This window comes from Meriones unguiculatus, chromosome 18 (genome assembly GCF_030254825.1).
Source record: "Meriones unguiculatus strain TT.TT164.6M chromosome 18, Bangor_MerUng_6.1, whole genome shotgun sequence".
In the NCBI taxonomy this organism is placed as follows: domain Eukaryota; kingdom Metazoa; phylum Chordata; class Mammalia; order Rodentia; family Muridae; genus Meriones; species Meriones unguiculatus.
The window spans coordinates 38,859,687-38,881,605 of NC_083365.1; the positions used below are offsets into that span (position 1 = coordinate 38,859,687).

Genomic DNA, 21,919 nt, shown 5'->3' on the forward strand with positions numbered 1-21,919 from the left:
CGGGAGCTCAGTGTCCGCCCTGTACCCTATAGCATTGTCTTGTTCACCTCTTTATAAGTATCGAGCTGGTGCCCAATGAATTGTTAACCGAAAGGCAGACTACATCAACTAATTCAGCAGCTCCCTGCCCAATCAAAGCACTTCAAAGCCCCCTCCCCCTAACCCACACGTGTTATGACTTCAGTTAAAATGCCTGTTTAGCAAGAAAATTATGTACCACTCTGAGCGAGGAGATATTTCCTGATGGGCTCATCTCCAAAAATGCACACTATGTCACCTTGGCAATCCGGTGAACAAGACAGGAACTGGAGGGGGCTAAAAAAGAAAACTAGACTGATTGCCTTCAGACCCCATTACTCTCTTTTGCCCTCCCCCACCAGACCCCCCCCATAAACTTGTTACAGTGAAAACCAGTCATTTATACAATTAACGTACACTAATAAAAAAGTAACTTTGAGGACTTTGTGTGGATTATTTTTGGGCTGCAGTTTGGCTGATTTTTGTTGACCCAGTTTTAGTTCTCTGATTCTTCCTACTCCTTGGTTCCCTTCAACTGATATTTTTTGTTGTTATTTATTTCAAATGCTGCGCTTGTAGTTCTTAGATGCTCGCTTTGTTCTCTTAGTTTTCTGGCGTTTCTCTTATGTTAGTTCATTAAGAGCCATATTTTCTTATAGATCCCTTAGTATAATTATTTTAAAAGTATTCAAAGTTCTGGTCTGAATGTTCCACTATTTGATCATCTAGAAACTGCTTCGCTTGGCTAATTGTTCTCCTTACTGTAGTTTTGTTCGTTTTACAATGGGAAATTACAAGCAATGCATCACCTGTATGGATTAGGAGTGCCCTCTCTTTTGTTAGCCATGTAAAATGAAGGTTGCCCAGTTTGACTCAGTCAGGTCAGGAGTTAGCATTTGGGATGACACTGAGGCATTAGTCCCACCAGAAGGCATTTGAAACCCAAGCACCAGAAGCCCTATAAAATCTTGATTTCTTCCAAGTCCTCCTCTCTCCAACTTTCACCACTTTCCAGACTAGGGCTTATGAGGCTTTAAGACCACAGGCTTGTGAATTTGCACATATCCTCCAGAGATCTGCTGTCTAACCTAACCCTGCTCAATTAACAAAACTTCTTTTCAGGAAGCAGTAGGTGGAGATTGTGTTTTCTTTAGGTTTCTGCTCCAACATGCTGGCTCATAAGATGACCAAAAGCCTGGTTTCTGCTTTTCCTCTGGCAGACACAGCCTTCCTCTGTACCCTGCCTTCTGCCAGCGTCAGCAGCCAGCTCCAGAGACCAAGCATATCAGAAAAGTCACAATGGCAGGAGCAAGGGGCAGCTATGCTCATCCACAGACAAGAACAGAGAACAGTGATGCATGCATGCATGCTTTCTCGCGTGCTTGCTTGCATGCTTGCTTGCTAGCTTTCTCGTCTCTTATATTGTTCCAGACTCACTGCTTAGGGAATGGTGCCACCCACAATGGGCTGAGTCTTCCTACACCATTTAACAATTAAGACAGTCCTCTGCAGATGTGCCTACAGGCCAACCTGATCTTGATAAATTCTCATCAAGACTTTGTTCCTTGGGGATTCTAAGTCGTATCAAGCTGAGAGTCAAAACGAGCCAGTATAAGCATTAACTGTTTATGAGTACTTATTTCTCAGACTAAGGGATTTATAGACAGTTCTTTATTTAACTGTTATACACACACACACACACACACACGCACACACAAAGGACCATTGTTGTCTCTATTCATAAAAAAACAAAAAACTGTGATTAGCAAATTTGTCCACTTCATGTCCAGATTGCTAAACACTTTATGATCCCCTCCTCACTGTAGACCCAACTGTGTATTGTCCCTTCCTTGGAAAAGGCAGAACACAGAAAACCATAGAAAGATGATCTGGTTTTCAAAAAGTGATCCCCTGTCTCTGTCCCTGACCCCCACCTCACCTTTCTGTGTTCCTCTGATCCTTCCCCTCTCAAATTTTCTCTTAATCATTTCTGGTTATGGCTCACGAATTATCCTGCATACAAATCATCTCAGATGTTCTCGCCCTCAAACATTTTGGGGCATGGCTCACAGCCAGTTCCTCTGCTCCTCTGCCTCTGTCCAAAACATAAGTAAGAAGATAAACGTATTAGGGGGCCATAATCTCTCCCCATAAATCCTCTCATCTGGGTTGCTTTCCTAACCTTCTTAGATCCCCAATATCCTTCAGGGGTTGAAGCATTGGGATCCCTGTGGTATTGGCTACAATATCACATAATAACATCCTTACAGCTCCAGGTTCTCTTGTGGCTCCTATGGGTGCGTGAGCAAGGAGCAGCCTGAGGGCCAAGTTAAAAAGATACCATTCTAATATGAAACGGGATCCCTACCTTTCATCCTGTATAAAAAGCAACTCCGAATGGATCTAAGATCTTAATGTAAGGCTTGAAACTCTGAACCTGTTAAGGAAGTAGGAAAATGATTCAGGATACAAGAATAGGCAAAGACTTTCTGAAGAAGACTTAAGTCACTCAGAAAATAATGCCAACAATTAAAAAGTTTCTGCATAGCAACGGAAATAGATAATCAAGTGGGGGGGGGGAAGTCTACAAATGGTAAGAAATCGTCACAAGCTATCTGTCTGAGATAGGAATAATATCTAGAATACACAAAGAACTCAAAAAACTAAATAATAAGAAACCAAACAACTCAAACCATGTGAAGATTCCATCACCTCCCAGTTAGAATGGCAGTCACTAAGAAAATGAATCACAACAAATATCAGCAAGAACGTAGTCAAGATGAAATCTTTATACACTGCTGAAAGGGAAATAAATGATGTTATGAATGTTATGACATTTCCTCAAAGGAAAAAAAAAGCTGAAGCTAGAACCATATGACCCAGTTCTATCACTCCTGGTTGTTCAACTGGAGGACTCCAAGCCAACACATGACAGAGACACTTGCACCCTGATGAGCGCTGTAGTGTTAGTCCCAATGCCTAAGCTATGGAACCAACTTTGTGTCCAACCACGTGGCAATGGATAAAGACACATGGCCCATATACACACTCAGAATTTTTCAGCCACAAAGAAGGCCGAAGTTGTTACTTGCAAGAAAATGGATTCAGAAAGAAAGAAACAAAGAAAGAAACCAGATACAACGGGAGACATCATGGTAAGCAAATTAAGCCAGTCTTAGAAAGACAAATATCATATGCTTCTCTAAAATGTGGTTCCTGTATTTTATATAAATATATAAAAAATATGTATGTTTATATGACATGGACATAGAAGTGAACAGGGGCTAACAGAAAATTGGGAGTGAGAAAGAAGGGGTGGGGCTATGGAGAAAATATGTTCAATGTACACTATTTACTGTGTAAAATTGTCCTTAGGTAACACCGTGCCGTGTACAGTGAATATGAAATGAAATATGCTATGAAAATTAAATTAAAAAGAGAATCAAAACATCTGCTCTCCTGCCACAGAAGTGCCATTCCAGAAGCCAACCCTGGAGGTCAGCAGAGTGGTTCCACTTAAGCCAACTTCCACTACGATGAATGAATGTGCAAGGGAGACTGGGGAGAGCTGGGAGAGCAGAGCAGTGCATGCACTGTGGAGAGAGGCAGAACTGAAGAGGTGATGACAGTGATGGGTGTGAGAGAGAGCTGAGGTCAAGAGTGGAGCAGATCATTGCCCAGTGGGGCCAGCAGGATAGTGTGCAACAGCCTGGAGCTGATGCAGGCTCAGGCGCAGAACGTGCCGCCACTCCACCCTGGCTCTAAGCAATGATAGAGGTCAAAGATGAGGAACGGTTCACTTTCTGGATTAGACCTCCTCAAAGGACCACCACAGTCCATGATGCCACTGAGGACCATCTGTGGGTCCACGGTCCTACTGCAGCTAGGGCCCAGTTCATGGTCTGTGCTGTCACCAGAAACCATGACGAGGCCATGATCTGAGCTCCAGGACAAAGAGCAAGGAAGCTACTCTGACAGTGATATCGATGACCACAGAGATACGACTGGGTCAGAGAAACATGGAAGGTGACTGTGACAACCCCAACTCCCATCCCAATCCCCTCCTAAAAGAATAACAGCCTAAAAAAGAAAGCCATCAAACGGAACTCTTTAAAATGTGATAAAAATGCTGAAGAATCGCTCCCCACAATCAATGGCTTCTATGGGGGGCAGGGAGGAGTGCAGGTGGAGAAGGACTCAGATTTCTTTAGTGGGATGGCCACTGGGGGGTTGCCCATGCTCCAGTAAGTATACAGACAACACAAATTGTACTTGTTTGTTTTGTGTTGCTGTTGCTGCCGCTGCTGCTGCTGCAGCTGGGGGTGTTGGAGGTCACATTGTGGGGTGGACATGGAAGGACTGGGAAGTGAGTGTGACCAGGGAATATGATGTGAAAATCCTAAAGAATCAATAAAAACACTATTTTCAAAAAGAAGGAGGAGGAGGAAGAGAAGAAGAAGAAGAAAAGGAAAAAGTAGAAGAGAAAGAAGCCAGCTTTCCAGTCTAAGGCGCTCTGATGACAACCTTGCTATTAATTTTAGACACTAGCCCCTCAAATAGCCAGCACTTAGTCACAGCCCTGAGTGCTTCACTGAAAGAAACCCAAAGTCACAGAGAAGTGGCTGGTTTCAGGACCTGGGAGAGAAACACAAGTGAACTTGAATTATGGGAACTGAAAAGGGGAGGGGATGCTCAAAAAACAAGTGGAGATATTTTTTTTTAAAATATTTACTGGCAATTGGGAGGCAGAGGCAGGCAGAGCTCAAGGCCAGCCTGGTCTACAGAGTGAGTTCTAGGACAGCCAATGCTACACAGAGAAACCCTGTCTCAAAAAATCAAACCAAACCAAACCAAAAACAAACAAATTATCTTCACTGGCCAAATCTGAGGTTCAGAAATAAAAACTAGTCAGGCATCAGGAAATACAGCTGTCATCCAAGCACTTGTAAGGATAAAGTGGGAAGACAGAGGTTTACAGGCCATCCCATGCTATATCCTAAGACCTTGTCTCAAAAATAAAACAAAGGGAGGGAAGGTTATTCCAATATTACAAAACATAAACTATTAACATTTGTAGTATAGAAAAAGAGAAGTAATGTCACATTTTAGAAAATGATAATTGGTGAGTCCAGGTAAACAATATAGACTCAGAGAGTTTTTTCAACTCTGTAGACTTGAAATTAGTCTAACCTAAAAGGAGAGAAAGAACAAAGACCTTTCTTTTAATAATATTGCACCCCTGGCTCCCAGCATGGATAGTTTGAGACCACCAACCTGTCTTTCTTGAACAGGAAAATTAAAATGAGAGAGCTATCTGTGCCCAGGCACCAGACATTCTCCTGGAGACTAGAATCTGACTGTAGCAAGGGATAAAACGACCACATGCTGAGTTTTAAGACTGTTATGAGGTAGGCTAATATTATCATCAATAGGGACAGTTAACAAGTTAAGGTGCCATTCCGTCTCTCCAGTGCTAAATGCTCTAATGCTTTCATATGACCTGATGCCTTTCAGTGTTGACTTGCCTTTCCCCTTTCTTGTGAAGGCTGTCTATCATATACAGGAAGGTAAATGGTACCCTACAGGAAAGAAGCCCTCCTCTTTCAGAATAAAGGACAAACGGAAAGGATTGTTTGAGCGCCATCTACTGGGAAAATTCTGATACTGCCTCGTAGCTCCTGTATTGTGCCCCAGTCAGAACCCAAGAGTCCAGTCCCTTCTTCACAGAAGGCAGCATAATGCCCAAGTCCAGTTAAGACAGTCAGCAGAAAGACATATGAATCACTTCTCCTCTTTTGTTTGCTTCGAATCTGTGCAGTGACAGAATGGAACATCGGCGAAAAGAACCTGAGAACACAAAACCTGTGTCTTCTTGGGTTTGACTTTCCTTCTACAGATGGAATTTGCCTTTCTTGAGGACTCAACTGTAACACTCCATTTTGTGCTTGTGACTGTGGTGACATACACCGTGTGGAACGAGGCTTTCAAAACAGGCAGAATGCAATCACACCTTCCATGTGTCCAACACAGAATCAGATGCAGAGAGAAATCTGGCCCTTCTTCTGTTTGTTTAATTCACAGAATGAGCTGCCTTCCATGTTTGTTTTTACTTCTTGTTGTTTTTATCTTCCTTCGCTGACTGGCAGGTTCTACAATGGAAGAGACCATGTCTGTCTGCTTCTCGTTATGTGCCCAGCACCCCAAGAGCATTCTTTGGAAGGAATCTTCCCATTGATGATTAAAAAAAAAAAAAAAAAAATCACAAACTTCCTGCTTAGCCTGTCTGGTGGGATGGCTATCTGCCCTAAGCCAGGCCTGTGGTCCTTCAGGAAGCCTGACCCCTGGAGCAGTGCCATCAGCAAGCCAGCCAGAGCAGCCGGCTGTCATTCTGAGGCTCCACCCAACATGCAGCCAACACAGACTTTAGGAAAGGCCACTCATGGGATTTCTCTGGGTACCTGCTTTTCAGACAAACTTGAGGTCCCTCATTACTCTTCCATTGCGCCCACGTGTGGCATCTTGCCCCTTAAGCTCCTCTCGTAACTTGCTCTCTTTCCTCGCCACCCAGCCACTGAGTTAGCACTCTAACTCAGTGACTAATAGTCTGTACATGGTGCTACTCCGCTACATGGGCCTTAAAAGATTTTGCTAGAATTATACCTGTCGGGGGTCACTTTTCTGACCGGGTGGGTTAGTTTTTGCCAACTTGGCAGAAACTAAAGCCACCTGGAAGGGGGAGCGTTAATTAAGAAATTGCCTCTCTCAAACTGGGCTGTGGACTTACTGCTGTGAGAAAGCTCACTGTGGGTGGTACCATCCCTGGGAAGGTGAGCCTGGATGTAGAAGAAAGACAACTGAGTAAGCCAGGGAGAGCAGGCCAGTAGGCGGCATTCTTCCATGATCTCTGCTCCAGTTCTTGCCTGTGATTCCCTCAGCAATGAATGGAATAAGCCCTCCTCCTCTATCCTGAGGTTGATTTTGGTTATAGTCTTTTTTCACAGCAACAGAAGGGAGAGTAATATGCCCATCAGACCAGCGATATACCAAGAATCCTCCAAATGGAGTTCAAAGGCTGAGCTCTACCACACGAGGCCCTCTACAGTTTGATCTGGCCTACTTTTCCTCTCACCTCTCAGCACTCCTCAGTACCATCACATCCATCCATCCATACCGGAAATCACTGCTTGACTGAAGATGCTCTGCATTTTTATACCCCGACCTTTCCATTCCCTCTGCCCAGAGCACTGTCCTATTTTTCTAACCCCTGAGCAAGGCCATCAGTCAACCATCACTTGTCAGAAAAGTCCCTTATTTTTGCTACAGACAGAGACCACTGGGCGGGGGGGGGGGGGAAACACAACCAGTCAGTCAGCATACAATTCCAATAAATGAATCTACAGGACATTAAGGAGTGGAGGGCAAAATGATTATAAGAGCCAGAGGAGTTTGCTCTGAAATTGTGTCTCCTAATGTCAGAAGTTACAGCTGTTAAGTCTCACCACATGACTGCACAAGGATGACACCGATGAACATGCCAAACTGGACAGAGAAAACCCCACAAGGCCTCAACCATATACAAGAACTGTAGACTGGAGTGGGAGAGGTGGCCTTCCCCAGGGAAGGTCACACCAGTTGGCTGTCTAATGCCAAATGGTCAGCCCTGAAACAATACACACAAGTGCCATCATACAGACTGAACAGGTTATGTTTAGAAACATATATGTATATACATATATGTATGAAATAATAATTAGTTTTTTTAAAAGAGTCCAAAGATTTGAAGAGGAGCAGGGAAGAGTGTATGGGAGAGTTTGGGGGAAGGAAAGGGAAGGGGAAAATGTTGCAATTAAATTAAAATTTCAATGACGTGCCCGATATGACTCTATGTCTGTGTAATTGTCTACTTCACTGTGGTCTCAGAGCACTAAGTCCAACTCAAGCTCATAGCTCATCCATGACTCCCCACTGCACCTGAATAGCATCTAAACTCTTTACCTGACTTACCTGCAGGGCCACACACCATTGAATCTCTGCTTTCCATTTCACCCACACATAGTCCCAATATAATCCAAAGCAAGCGCGAACCCCAAAGTTGTCTTATTTACAGCAAACTCCAACATGAAATCTGAAGGCATGCATGGCATTTCTCTGTGTGTGTGCATGTGTGTGCGTGTGTGTACATGCTCATGTATCTGCATGTGTGTCGATATCAGAGGAGCTTGGCTGTCCTTTCTCAGATACTCTTCACCTTTGTTTGTTTGTTTGTTTTAGTCTATGGGTGACCTGACACTCACCAAGTCGATTAAGCTTGGCCATCTGCTATCTCCAGCGACCCACCTGTCTCCAACTCCCCCAAACAACCATTCCCAGCATTTTACATGGGTGCTAGAGACTAACCGTGGGTCCTCATGCTTATATGGCAAGCGCTTCACTGGCTGAGCCGTCTCTCCAGGGCCCGGGGCCTTTCCTAATCTAGGACCGAAAGCAGCTTCGTATTGGCCTTCTCACCATCCTACCGATTAGAGGCGTGTGGAAAACAAGTCAGTCTATTATCATGTGCATGGCATGGGACTTTCACTCCACGTGTACTTATCTCACTCAACCAGCACTGCAAGATAAACAGTGTTCCGTCCTGTTTAAAGAGACGGCAGCACAGTGACTGAGGCTAAGTGACTCGCCCAATGTCATAGGTAGTTACAGGCAATCATTACTTCGGCCCAGTTTTGTGTCATTGTTTCCCCACACCATCTCACGGAACTGCCGCCAAGGTGAAGTTGGGTGATATCCTGCAGCTGACCTGGGGGGGGGGGAATCTACAAAGCCCCAGATTAAATTTCCTAGAACCCAATTAAAGTGGCACGGACATTTTAAATCGGCAGAAGAGACCAGCACTTTATAATTTATTTACCCACCTTCCATACCTGCCACCCTGGAATACAGACAAACCCCCTCTCCTCCTCTGGCTGTGGTGGAGTCTTAAAACAACCAGCATTTGGCTACTAATTGCATCCAGCGGTTGGGGTCAGCATCCCTCCGAAGCATCTCTGTAAACTAGGAATGTCACTCATAGACGTGAGGCGGATCGTCCCAACTACTTATGTTACACTAAGAAACAAATAAAGCAGGCCTGCTGGAGCCACACCACATGGGCATTGCTGCGGAGGCAGGCTCTCAGAGGACATTCGAGGCCAGCCGGGAGGAACAGCCTGGACTGAGAGAGGTGCTGGGTTTCCATTCTACTTTCAAAGAGCTTTGAAGTCCAGAGAAGAATAACAATGACTAATACTCTGAAGTCAAGTACTTCCCAGAAGAATTCCCTTCCTGGGTAAAGTGGTGTGCTGGCAGTTTGCTGTGTTTTCAAGAACTTAACTCAGGAGTTGAGAAATCAGTCGGAGAAATTCCTGGTTTAAAATACACTATAAGTGACAGCAGTCTATTTCACTGTCTGCTGACCTAAGCCACCTCGCAAGTTCCCCCGGCGTGGACATCTGTCATGTCATGTGTGGAACATTTCGGCTTCATTTGAACAAAAGGCGAGCTTGAGGACCAGATAAGGAAGCTCCTGGAAGCAACAATCCCGAACGCATGCCCACAACCCACCCTCAACAGAACGGAAACGCATCTTTGTTTTGCTAGGCCTACCTACAAAGCCCTCTAGCCACTAGCCTTCCAAAACTCAGATTCCAACAAGATAAACCTCAGTTGTATTCTAAGCAGGGACTGAAAAGTGGAACCAAGATGGAGTTCTGCGTGTGTGCAGGGGCCTGTCACGCTGCGTCGACACAGTCGACACAGGATCTACTTACGCATACAGTCTCCTCCGTACCAGCCTGCTCTGCACTCGGCGCAGTAGAATCCCTTGACGTAGAAGTCATCCAGAGTCCCGCCCCAGGAGCCGTTCCGGCAGCTCTTGCAGTTTTCAAAGATGGTACAACCTGAAACATCCCAAAATATTAGTCTACACGTTTGCAGATTGAGTTTTCCTCAGGAGACAAACTATGCCTCTACGCAGCCCCATCTCTGCCCGGGGCAGCCAGACCTGGAAAGATAGCAAAGATCTTAGGAGAACTGTTCATCCCAAGGAAGAGGAGAGTCACCGGGATCCGGGCAAGGGGTGTGGGAGGGAATTTAAGCGTTGATTAGCGGTGGTTATTTCATAGAGAGTAATACAAAAGAGCTTGTCGTGCTGGGTGGAACCGGCTAGTGTGAAAAACTTTCTGTTCTTTACAAATCTATTTCATGTTTGCTGTATAATAGAAAACAAAAATTATTTTTTTAAAGGTATCACTTGGAGGTTTTTGTTAACACTCTGGAGGCTGGGAAGACAATCCAGACTTGAGTTCAATCCCCAGTACCCAGGTTAAAAACAAACAAACAAACAAACAAACAAACAAAAAACTAGAAATAATGGCATGAATTGTGATCCCAGTTTTGCAGAGGTGAAACCTCAGGCAGAATCATGGGGCTCCCTGGCCAGCCAGCCTAAACTACTTCTCAAGTTCTAGGCCAGTGAGAGACCATGCCTCAAAAACCAAGATAGGCCATGTCTGCGGAATGACAGTCAATGTTGTCTTCTGGTCTCCACACACATGTGCATGCATGGACACATGTACACACACACACACACACACACACAAACCCACACACACAGAAATTAGGCTTCTGCTATACACTCTGCATTTTGTTTTAATAACTCATTTTTATTTACTAATAGCAAGTGCCTTTCTATTAACAAAAGCACAGCATGGCCTCGGCACCAGGTACTGTCTTGCTCTGGAACGATCAGGCACGCAAAGCACGCCTGTAAGAACCGCCTGTTGTTCAGGTGTGGCTCATCTCAAAAGCAAGGTCTCTTGAAAGGTTGAGGGAGAACAAGATAAAGGTAGAAATAATTTCTTCCCGGTTTCTCAAAACACAAACCTAAGCCGGCTAATGCCCTCACCTGTCAAGAGGTGATTAAATTGTTTCCACCTCTCAGAACTGTTTGAAAACACATTAAACATGTGTAAAATGGTAGTTAGTGCTCTCTGATTGTGAACTATTATTGTTTTACTTTCCCATAATTCCACCTGACTTATCCTTACCATTGTATACTCTAGGCCTAAGGTTACCTGCTTAGGTCACCTTAAATTCCCAAAACCAACAATAGTGCTGAATAAAAATTATCCTAGAGAATGAATGACTGAGGAACTGCTGGAGCTAGATGACCACTGTTTGCTTGGGTCAACAGCATGCGACTTTGTGTGTGTGTGTGTGTGTGTGTGTGTGTGTGTGTTTTCTATAGCAGTGGGACTCAACTCAGCCCTCTTTCTATTCTGTCTGACTTTACTTTCCCTCCTACCAGAGAAGCTGAGTTGCTGATCTGATTAATGTGGTCAGCAGTGGGCTTCCTCAAGCCTTGCGAAGACCAACCTCACTCATGTGTGACTGAGGAGGCAAATGGACTCAGAGCCTGTCCTCAACAGCCCTGCAAATCTTTTCCTTGGAGCAGCCACAAAACCCGGCCTGGAGATGAAGGTGGGCGAGGCTTTGCAGGGAACACACTGGGAAGCTCGCGGGTTGCTGGTTGCCAAAGGAGCTATTGCAGATCCCATTTGCTTTTACCTCCAGAGCTCAGGGGTTGATTGCAGAGCACCACACCGAGCTTATGCAGTGCTGGGGACCAAATCCAGGACGTGCACTCAAACCAGTTGAGCTACATTCACACACACACACCAAAGTAAGACTGTCATGTTCTTACATGACAGTCATGTAAACTGAAGCCATAATGGCATTCAATTGTCTACCTATGGGTTGATAAAAAATACAGATGACGTTATGTTACACTGGTTGACAAAATAATACCCTCATAGACCCTCAGCATGAAGTGACTGCTAAGTACATAGCAAAGAATTACACAAAAAACTAGAAAAAAAAATATGTGCCTCCCTTTGACCCCTGACCCCACTTTTAGGAGTATACCTCAAAGGTAAGCTGCCAAAAATCTAATTGATATTTGCTTAGGAGTATTAGGAGTATTCACTGTAGTGTTGTCAGAATAGGTTGGACATGCCTAATCTGAGATTTTTAAAATTCAAAATAGAGTCTGTGTGTGTGTGTGTGTGTGAGAGAGAGAGAGAGAGAGAGAGAGAGAGAGAGAGAGAGAGAGAGAGGACATATACCATAACTAGAAAATTACATAGATGGCCTTATGTGGCAGATAATAACCAAAACAAAGGTATATGAAAAATACTGCCTAAAATTTACCTCAAACTATGAGTAAAGTTTTCTAAGAAATAAGGGACTTCATGTTTAGCCTTAGGTGCCCCCTGTAAGACATTTCATTGCTTATAAATGCAAAATTTCCTAAAAGCTAAAATCCAAAATATGTTGGGTCCCAGGCACTGTGGATAGGAAATATTAAACTTATAATAGCAAAGGGTTGGAAGCAACCCAATGACAGTTAACTATAGTAATCCACACAATGCGGTCATATGCAACTGTAAAACGAAATGAAGAAGATGGATCTTTCTGATATGAAATATCCCCAGCGCATTTTGCCAAGCAAAAATCCTGCAAGATAGTTGGTAATGTTTGTGGTTTTGTTGTCTTTTGTGTGGAGCGGGGAAAGAGAAATAAATGCATGTGCCTATTCTCTTGCATTTGCAGATATAGAAGACAATTAACCTATCTAGATATTAGATAGGTGGCATAACACCAAAAAGGAAGCCACATCCATTGATTTTACAGTATAACATTTTGATTTTACACATCCACCAGCATGTATTCTAAAGCTAATGGTAACCATAAAGAATCATAACTGTATGCAGTAGGATTATTGGTGGCACAGATAAGGCTATTGTTATTTTCGCTCATTTATAGTATGCTATACGATGAGGCAAATAAGGAATTACATTAGTATTAATAGGAAATGGTTTTTTTGGCATCAGAGGAAAAAAAATCAAAGAAGCAAATAACCTTGTACTGTTATGTATGGATTTGAGTATTAGTGTACATTCTTTTTCTTCTTCTTCTTTAAAAAGGAGTAGATAGAGATTAGATAATAGGGAATGAATCAGAGATAGATAGATAGATAGACCATACCTTTAATGCCAGCATTCAAGAAGCAGAGCCAGAAAGATTTTAAGTTCAAGAACAGCCTGAGCTACACAGAACTATCTTGTCTCAAAAGCATCAGAATGTATGCATGTGTGTGTGTGTGTGTGTGTGTGTGTGTTAACATGTATCACACAAATAAAGAAACCAAAAATCAATTGCCTGTCAACAATGGCAATCCAAAAGCCAGGAATACCCCTAGTACCCAGACTGTGCTCTTAGGATAAGAGTTTGTTGGAGAAATGGCTGATTACAGATCTGGGGTTGAAAGCGCATATGAAATCTGGAAGACTTGTTGAGGATAGAAACCCAAGAAATCTTCCAAAACCCATGTGAGCACTCCAGTGGATCAGAAGGACTAAAGGCCATGAAGGCTCTTTCAGTGTATGCGATCATGTATATTACATGCTAAAGCAGCTCCCAATGACACACGGAGACTTGCTGGGTTTCCAGTGCTGGCTGCTAGTGCATCAGCTCACTGCTCTAGAAGGAGTGCCAAAGCAGCCCTTTGCCCATGCGTTGCCTGCCTTGCAGGGTAGCAGAAGATTGGTATGACACAGCCCTCCACTCCCCAGAGCCAATCATCACTCCAAGCACCCCTGAAGGAGAAATCGCAGATCCAGGCTGGGACTGGTAGGTTGTACCTTTCTTGCCTATCACGTGACTGACTGACCCCCACATCACTTTATCATAGCTGAGGCTACCCTATGACTACTTAACAGTAAATGTACATCTCCCCCGAACTCAAAATCATGCAGACTAGTGTCCCTAAGGGCTAATGTCCTTCTCCACCAGCACAGTCTTGATCTTTCACTCTTCAGTTCCAGAAAGCTCACTGGGCAGTCTCTGTGTCCCCCATCTGACCTGTCCTAGAGGGACAAGATGAGCCTCCTGGGGGCGAGAGAATCAGTATCCATCATCTCTGATTTCCACTCCCTTCACTCTCCTCCTCCAGCCCAATCCCAAACCATGCCCAATTCCACTCCCGATGACTCTTAGGCTGTCACCTAATTCTGCCCACCAGGCTCCTGACCTTCATCCCAGTCCCCATTAATTCCCTCCTGCCAACCATCCTGCCCTCCTCCAGGTCCTCTCCCCATCTGTAGCTGAAGAGAAATTACTTTTAACCTTTTACCAAACCAAAAGATCTCCAAAAGCCTGAATCTCATAGCAGGGTTTGGAAAAAGTTCCTAATTTGGCTCCTGTTCCTTCCTTCAAACTGCTCTTGCTTAATGTCTCTTGCCCGTCTCCCTCTCCTCACATCTCACAGCATAAATTTGCTTTTCCTGGCAGAAATGACCTCCTTGGAATTCTCAACACTGCATGCTTCCTCTTGACACAGGTCCTGTGCACACTATCAACAGCTGAGCCCCTCTAGTCCCCTGGACCCTCTTTGGTCTGTTGCTTCCATTGTCAGTACACAGGTCACATCACCTGGCTTAAGAAGTCTTCATTGATCTTTCCTCTGCCCCTCCCTACTCCCATCCCTGTTACCATGACACCCCGTGCATCTCTATCACAGCACTTACATAGCACCTATCATGGCTACCTGTCTCCTCCTCCGCTACCAGGCTGTATGCTCGGGCAATGTTGGGAATGTGTCTTTAAACAAAAAGGCTGGAGAGACGGCTCAGTGCATGAGAATGTATACTGCTCTTGCTGAGTTAGGGTCTGCCACTCACGTCAGGCAGCTTACATGCCATACTGCCTCTAACTCTAGCTCTGAAAGATAGATGCTTTCTTCTGACTTGTTCAGAAGCATGCGTGCGCACACACACAAAAAAAAATATTAAAAATCTTAAAAAAAAAACAAACACCACATTATCCTCCCCATAACTGCCTAAGAGCTATTCTGTTTGCTTGCTTCTTGAACGAATGAGTGGGCAAATTCTCAGATTTACAACTTGATCACAGAAAAGAATCCTAATTCCCCCGATTCCTTTTTCCTGCAGTCAGACTTGGGTGAGTTGTGTCACTCTTAATCACCTTGGCACCACAGCCCTGGATGGCTGCCTGCTGGAATCCATACATTCACCCTGTGCCTGTTCGATAGCTCAGATAACGAAAGAGCAGCGCGTGGTGTCCCGTGGCACACTCACCTGGGTGGATGAGACAGGAGTCACATTCGTTGTCCTCATTCCTGCAGCACGGGATGGTGTAGCCCACCACTTCCTTCTTTCCTGGGCAGACGCACTCAATTTGATCATATTCGCAACATTCCCTACACATGATGTTCCACTCGGCTCCGGGGCAGGCTTCATTAATGACCGTGTATTCTGCAACGGAAAACCAGCAGGTGAGGCTGGGGCCTGGCGGCATGGGAGGAAAAACCCACCAACGCTCCACCGTTAGGAAGTTACCTTGCCCTACCAGAGTGTCGTCCTTTCTGAATGAGAGGCACGGGTGTGACCTCTTCCCAGGCCAGTACCTCCAAAGCGAGGTGGCCTACCCCAAGGGGTCTCCAAAGCCATTCATTGAAATACAGATAAAATTCGTTCTGTTTCTCGTCTTATTTTTGACCTTTGAAGAATCATGCTCCAAGAGCCATGGGATTTAGCTTACTTGTTGGAGTACTTGCCAAACTAGTCTGCATGAAGCTGTGGTTTTATCCTCTTTCCCACATAAACTGGGTGTGGCAGTGTACACTTGCAATCTCCAGTGTTTGGGATATGGAGGCAAGAGGATCATGAGTTCTTGGTCTATATAGCAAGTTCTAGGCCACTCTGAACTACAGGAAACTTTTTCTCAAATACATACATAAATACATGTGCACATACATACATGCATACATTTTTAAACATGCTTCGCTAAATACAAGCAGACAAGCAGTTGAATGCCTTTATAATCAATACACCAACACAAATTTCTTATGTTCAGTGTTTGTTTTAGCTCTGTTGGGGATTGAAACCAAAGCACTCATCACCAACTGTAGCCCCTCCTCAGTCCTCATTTCCATCTTTCTTGAGTTAAGTGTGGTCACTGTTTATAGCTGCATGCATTGCTCACTGCACCTCACCATGAGAGACCACTCAACTGTGGGACGGCCCACAATGGGGCCCATCAGAAAATCCCAGAGACCACTGTCTAGATGAACCCATTCAAATGCAAGGTTGGTGGCCAAGTGGAGACTATGTCATTGCTTCCAAGCTTGGCTCTTCAGTGTTGTACCATGTCATAGTCATAGTATCGTCAAAGATAAAACCAACAGAGAAACAAAAGTACCTTCATGAGTATGTTTGGGAGAATGTCAAGGGTGGACCCATTATCCCAGCTTGATACAACCAGGAATTCTTTTCCAGGAGAAAAAGTGTTTGTTTGTGGGCAGGATATTCTTCCTTTCATTCTTTTTTTTTCCATTTCCTTTTCATATATCCAAAAATATACCTTAAGTAAAAAAGAAAACCATCTGGCAAAATCTATAAGAGGAATCAGCTGGAGGCTGCACAGAGAAACTCAGCCTAAAAAAACAGACTTGCTAGCTTGTATTTAGTCTTCTTGTTTTTCTTTTCCCTCCACTTTCCATTTCTAAAAATTGTTGCATAAGATGATGAAAGCAGAAGTGGGTCAGGTATTTGCGGAAGAAAGTGTATCTATCTGGGCAAGGTCCCGGGAAGCCTTCCCTAGAAACTCTTTAGAAATCCCAGCATGCATCATGCCTAGCATCTGGGATGGCTTGAAGACCTTTCAGTTTCATAGTTTAGCTCTCTGTTTCCCTCCCTCACATCTGTAAATTCCAACACAAGGTTGGTCGCTATTAGTTTATCAAATAGAACCATGAAAAAAAAAATCACCATCCTCTCTCAGACTCAGGTTAAAAGAACATTCTAGAACCATGCAAAGAACTGCTTGCATATTATGGGATACTTCATTAAATCAGATAAGTTTAGTATTATGAAAACTAACTTGCTTTCATCCTTTTGTACAAATGCCAATGGACCAGCAATGACTCTTGCCTTGGTGTCAGATTGGAAAGAGGTTTTGTTTCGGGAGCTCTAAGCTTTGTACACAGCCCTGCCTCCATGCTGTTAGCCCAACTTCTGAAATCTGGATGGGGATGGAAGAGGATAATACACAGCGCCAAAGCATATGACTCTGGATTCAGCAATGAACATCATCATCATCATCATCATCATCATCATCATTATAGATGTCATGCCATATAGTTTTATAATACTCTTTCCTGTCCCCCAACTCTTCCCAAACCCTCCCCCTCTCTACCCATCCACCTTCATGTTCTTTCTCTGTCTTTAAAAAGAAAAAGAGAAAAAAGAAAGAGATCGAGAGAAAAAGAGGAAGGAAGAAAAGAGAAAGAGAGAGAGAGAGAGAAAGAAGGAAGGAAGGAAGGAAGGAAGGAAGGAAGGAAGGAAGGAAGGAAGGAAGGAAGGAAGGAAAGAGAGAAAGAAAAGAGCCACTAAAAACCACAGAGTCCAATTTGTGTTGGCCAGCTACTCCTGAGCAGGGCCTGTCCTGGGTGATATACCCAGTGCCACTCCACTGAAGAAAACAGATTTTTCACTTTCCCAGCAGGTATCAATTATAAATAACTTCTTGGCTAGGTGTGAGACTTTGTATCTACTTCCCCTTCTTCCTGCTGGGATTTTGTCTGGTTTAAAATTGTGTGGGTCTGTGTATGATGTCAAAGTCTCTGTGAGCCCATATGTGTACCTGCCCTGTTATGTCTGGAAACATGATTTTCTTAAAATCATTCGCCACCTCTGGGTCTCACAACCTTTCTGCCCTCTCATACACATGGATTCCTGAGCACTGAAGGGAGGGGCAGGATGAGAACACCCCATTCAGGGATGAGCACTCCAAAGCCTCTCATTTCCTGTACATTGTGAAGTTGTGGGTCCCTGTTAATTTACCATCTACTGCAAGAAGCTTCTCTAATGAGGACTGAACAAAGCACTGATCTATGAGTATAGAAATATATCATTAGAAGTCTTTTGTTTTAAAAAATATTATTTACGTAATTTTTATCTACAGAGTATTACTACCTTCTTTAGAACAAGAAAATTTACAAATGAGTGACAATGCTTTTCTTTTGTCAAAAACTGTTTCAAATAGGAGAGCATACATCGTCATTTGCATTTAGGGTAATATGGTGGTAAACAGTGGATATCAATATCTTTATCTGTGCTTTAATAGTTTATCAACAATTAAATTTTTTAATTATTTTTAATTTATTTATTTTATTTATTTTTATTAGTTACAGTTTCTTCACTTTGTATCCCCCCATAAGGCCCTCATTGGCCAGCTATTAAGATGTAAGTGATCGAGAGGAAAAAAATCAAGAAAAAGAAAGACTTATAATCATGTCTCTATGAAGATTTATAAAACAAATTCTCTGCAACATTTTTACAGCATCATAGTTCTTCCCACCTTCTAAGCTAAGTACACTGGTTATGAATCTTTTTTTCCAACATATGTTTTAAGTCTACAACAGTAAGACAATTGGTTGACTAATTTGATCCATTTGTACAATGGATGCCCTTCTATTTTTATGCGACAAATTATATCTTCCATAAAATTGGTTTATTACAGACAAACAAGAGACAGAGGTTTAAAAAATAAATATTATACAGGGATAAATAATAGTTTACCCAGTCACAGTAGTCTAACCCAAGTAACATTTAAAAAAAATCTTTCAGAACATAAATTTTTTTAATTTTCAAAATGGCATTGAAATAGCAATGTGAATTATTCCCATGACATTGTGACTTCAGTCACATGAAATAGATGCATACTTTTGAGAATTCCTATCTAATTTATAGATTTTTTTCCATCATAACAAAGACATTAAACCATAAATTTTACTCCAAGCCACAGAATGAGAAATGCACTCACAGCAAGTTTCAATGAATTAGCATCACTCTGAGGCTCACTGGGCCTGTCCTTTTTACCCTAGGAACTTGAAAAATGGCCACCATTTTGTTAATATACTAAAATGAAAATTACCTACATGTAAAAATATTTTTCCAGTTGAAATACATACAGAGTGATGTTAAGAGGAAAGTTCATAGCACTAAGTGCCTACATTTAAAGATAAATGGAGAGCTCTCACACTAGCACCTTATTAACAGCACACTTGAAAGCTCTAGAGAAAAAAGAAGTAAACACATCCAAGAGGACTATATTGAAAGAAATAATTAAACTGAGGGCTAAAAATCAACAAAATAGAAACAAAAATACAATATTAAAAATCTATGAAACAAAGAGTTCTTTGAGAAAATCGACAACAAAGACAAACCTTAGCCTAAAAGATGGGGAGAGAATAACAAATTAACAAACCCAGAAATGAAAAGGAGGATATAATGGACACCAGTGTAATCCAGAGAATCATAAGGACATATTTTAAAAACTTGTACTCCACCAAATTGGAAAATCTAAAAGAAATGGGTACTTTTTTTTGCAGGTTGGTGTGGGAACCTAGTACAGTGAAAACTACCTAAAATCTATGGAAGTGATCCCAATGAAGTCTCCTAATAATGGGGATACAGAGTCCCAACTTCCCATGTCTTGTCACCAAAGAAGACTTCCACTACTGAGAATGAGTTGTGTTCAGTTGAGCTGTTGGATGAAAAGTTCCCATGGAAATCCTCAAACAACCAAGGCTGTTGCTAAGACAATGGGTTGCTCTTCACAAACTGACAGCAGGCCCCCACTGCTGAGGACAACATTCACACAACTCAATGAACATGGAGAAGTCAAGCTGAAGCCCACATGGAGCCTTCATCCCTACAGTCTATTGCCTTTGGTGCATGAAGGTACTCTACAGGCTACCAAAAGAGAAACATAAGCACCAACCCAGCCACAAAACCTTTGGCCTACAATCTGTCCTGTGTGCTAGATATACTAAGGCAAAATGGTGGCACAGTTATGTGAGTAGCCAATGTTTTATTTGATGTAAAGCCCCACTCCACAAGACTGAACCCATACCCCAACACTGTTTGTGTGAACAAGAACCAGAGACCTAATGGAAAACCAAACACTACTGGTCTAAAAAAATCAATAAATTGACTGTTAATGATATTCTGCTATACTCATATCAGTGCCTTATTCACCCATCATCAGGGAAGATTCCTCCTGCAGCAGGAGGAAATGCAGAGACCTTCAGGCAGTCATTAAATGTAGCAAGAATCCTTGGGAAACACAGCTCTAAACAGAATGTCTCCATCAAATCTCTCCCCTCAGAGCTCAGAGGAACCCTGAAGAAGAAGAGGTAAAAAAGAGTATAAGATCCAGAAGAGATGGAGGACCCCAGAAGAACGAGGCCCTCTGTATCAACTCTACAAGGCTCATATGAACTCACAGAGACTGAAGCGGCAAGCACAGAGCCAAGATATGTCAGCAGCAGGTAGGTCCTCTAAATATATATTATAGCGTTCAGCTTAGTATCTATGAGTGTGTGAACAAGTGGGTCTCTGTCTTTTGACTGCTCTTGGGACTCTTTTCCTCCTATTGAGTTGCCTCATCCAGTCTCAATGTGATCGATTTTGTTTTATCTTATTATATTTTATTTTGTCATGTTTGGTTGTTTTCTCTTAGAAGCCCATTCTTCTCTAATGAGAGACAAAAATAGAGTGGATCTGGAGGAAAGAGGAAGTGGGAAGGAATTGGGAGGAGTAGAAGGAGGGGAAACTGTTGTCATAATATAAGAAAAGAATCTATTCTCAGTGCTAGAAATGTTTTAAAGTGTACTGGAGAAAGTGCACAGTGCTACACAAAGACTGCAATTTTATGTGAGAGATTTGAGCATATGTGGATTTTGCATAACCACAGGGGTTCTTGAACCTCTCCATGGATACCATGGCAGGGTGACTGTCCTTGTTTATCTCCTGTCTCCTTTTCATGACCCAAACCACTAAGGAACTGCAGCTAACTCAGTAGCAGCTGCCAGCCAGATTCACAAGCAATGGCAGAGGAAGCAGCTGTTGACTGAAGCTCATCAAATTCTAGAACTAGCTTCCCCTCACTATTCAAATCCATGGGACCCAGCTTGGAGCTCTGAGACAGGACAGTGGGCTTTGCTTAAGAGACCAAAGATTTAAAAAATAGGTTCTGGGGGTATTGGTTTAAAGTTTAAAGCACAAGCCTGAACAAAGGCCATCCAGGTGGAGACATGTCCACCACCTGTGGGGAAGAACCAACCTCACTGCATTCTTTTCCTGCCCATTAGAGATACAGTTGCTAGGAAACCAGCCCCTCTCCCCTAGGACAGCCAAACAAGGTAAGCCAGACCATTAGTGGTTTGGGGGCCTTCCTGTAGCCAATCAGTTCAAAATGTAATATCCCCTTTTAAATTTAGACCAATAGACACTCACCAGGCAGGTATCCCCTTGCTTTGGGCTCGCTGGGAAGGACCAGAATCTTTAAATCAATCACCTAACCTGAGCAAGAAGCTCTCAAACACTACAGTGGTGAGGGTGTGTAAGCCCGAGCTATAGCTTATAATAAATAGATCCTCATGCATGTGTTTTGCAACGGACTCCATTCCTGGTGGTCTTTTGTGGTCTTGCAAATCTGACACAACATGCTCTATTGGAGGTATCCATGCTGGCACATGCTCCTCCCCTTGGGGAAGGACCTAGAAAAGCTGGCCCAGGTTATCTTCTCTATGGGCCTGTCTTCTCCCAATACTGTGCCTGCCATGACAGACTGCATGTTTTCTGTACTTTCTGAAGAGCAAATGTGCTGACAAGATGTGGACTCATGTCTTAACAGTCTCCATCTCTCCACCCTAGAGCATTATCTCCTCCCAGGGTTTCTAAAATTTCTAGATCTTGGTAATTCCTTGAAGGAGGTC

General features: G+C 43.2%; 1 protein-coding gene across 2 annotated transcripts in view; it reads right to left on the reverse strand.

The window, feature by feature from the left end:
• The window catches only part of Pamr1 (peptidase domain containing associated with muscle regeneration 1), an 83,740-nt gene that overhangs the window by 43,328 nt on the left and 18,493 nt on the right, over window positions 1–21,919 (reverse strand). Inside the window, exons 1-3 of one of the 2 annotated variants that reach the window (XM_060371439.1) lie at window positions 16,336–16,461; window positions 15,213–15,389; window positions 9,825–9,953 (exon numbers count right to left, since the gene is read on the reverse strand). In XM_060371439.1, the coding sequence (XP_060227422.1) occupies window positions 9,825–9,953; window positions 15,213–15,342 (259 nt within the window). In that variant the 5' untranslated portion in view covers window positions 15,343–15,389; window positions 16,336–16,461. Of the gene's footprint in view, window positions 1–9,824; window positions 9,954–15,212; window positions 15,390–16,335; window positions 16,462–21,919 lie in introns of those variants that run through there. The other variant, XM_021629429.2, reaches the window with a different exon arrangement.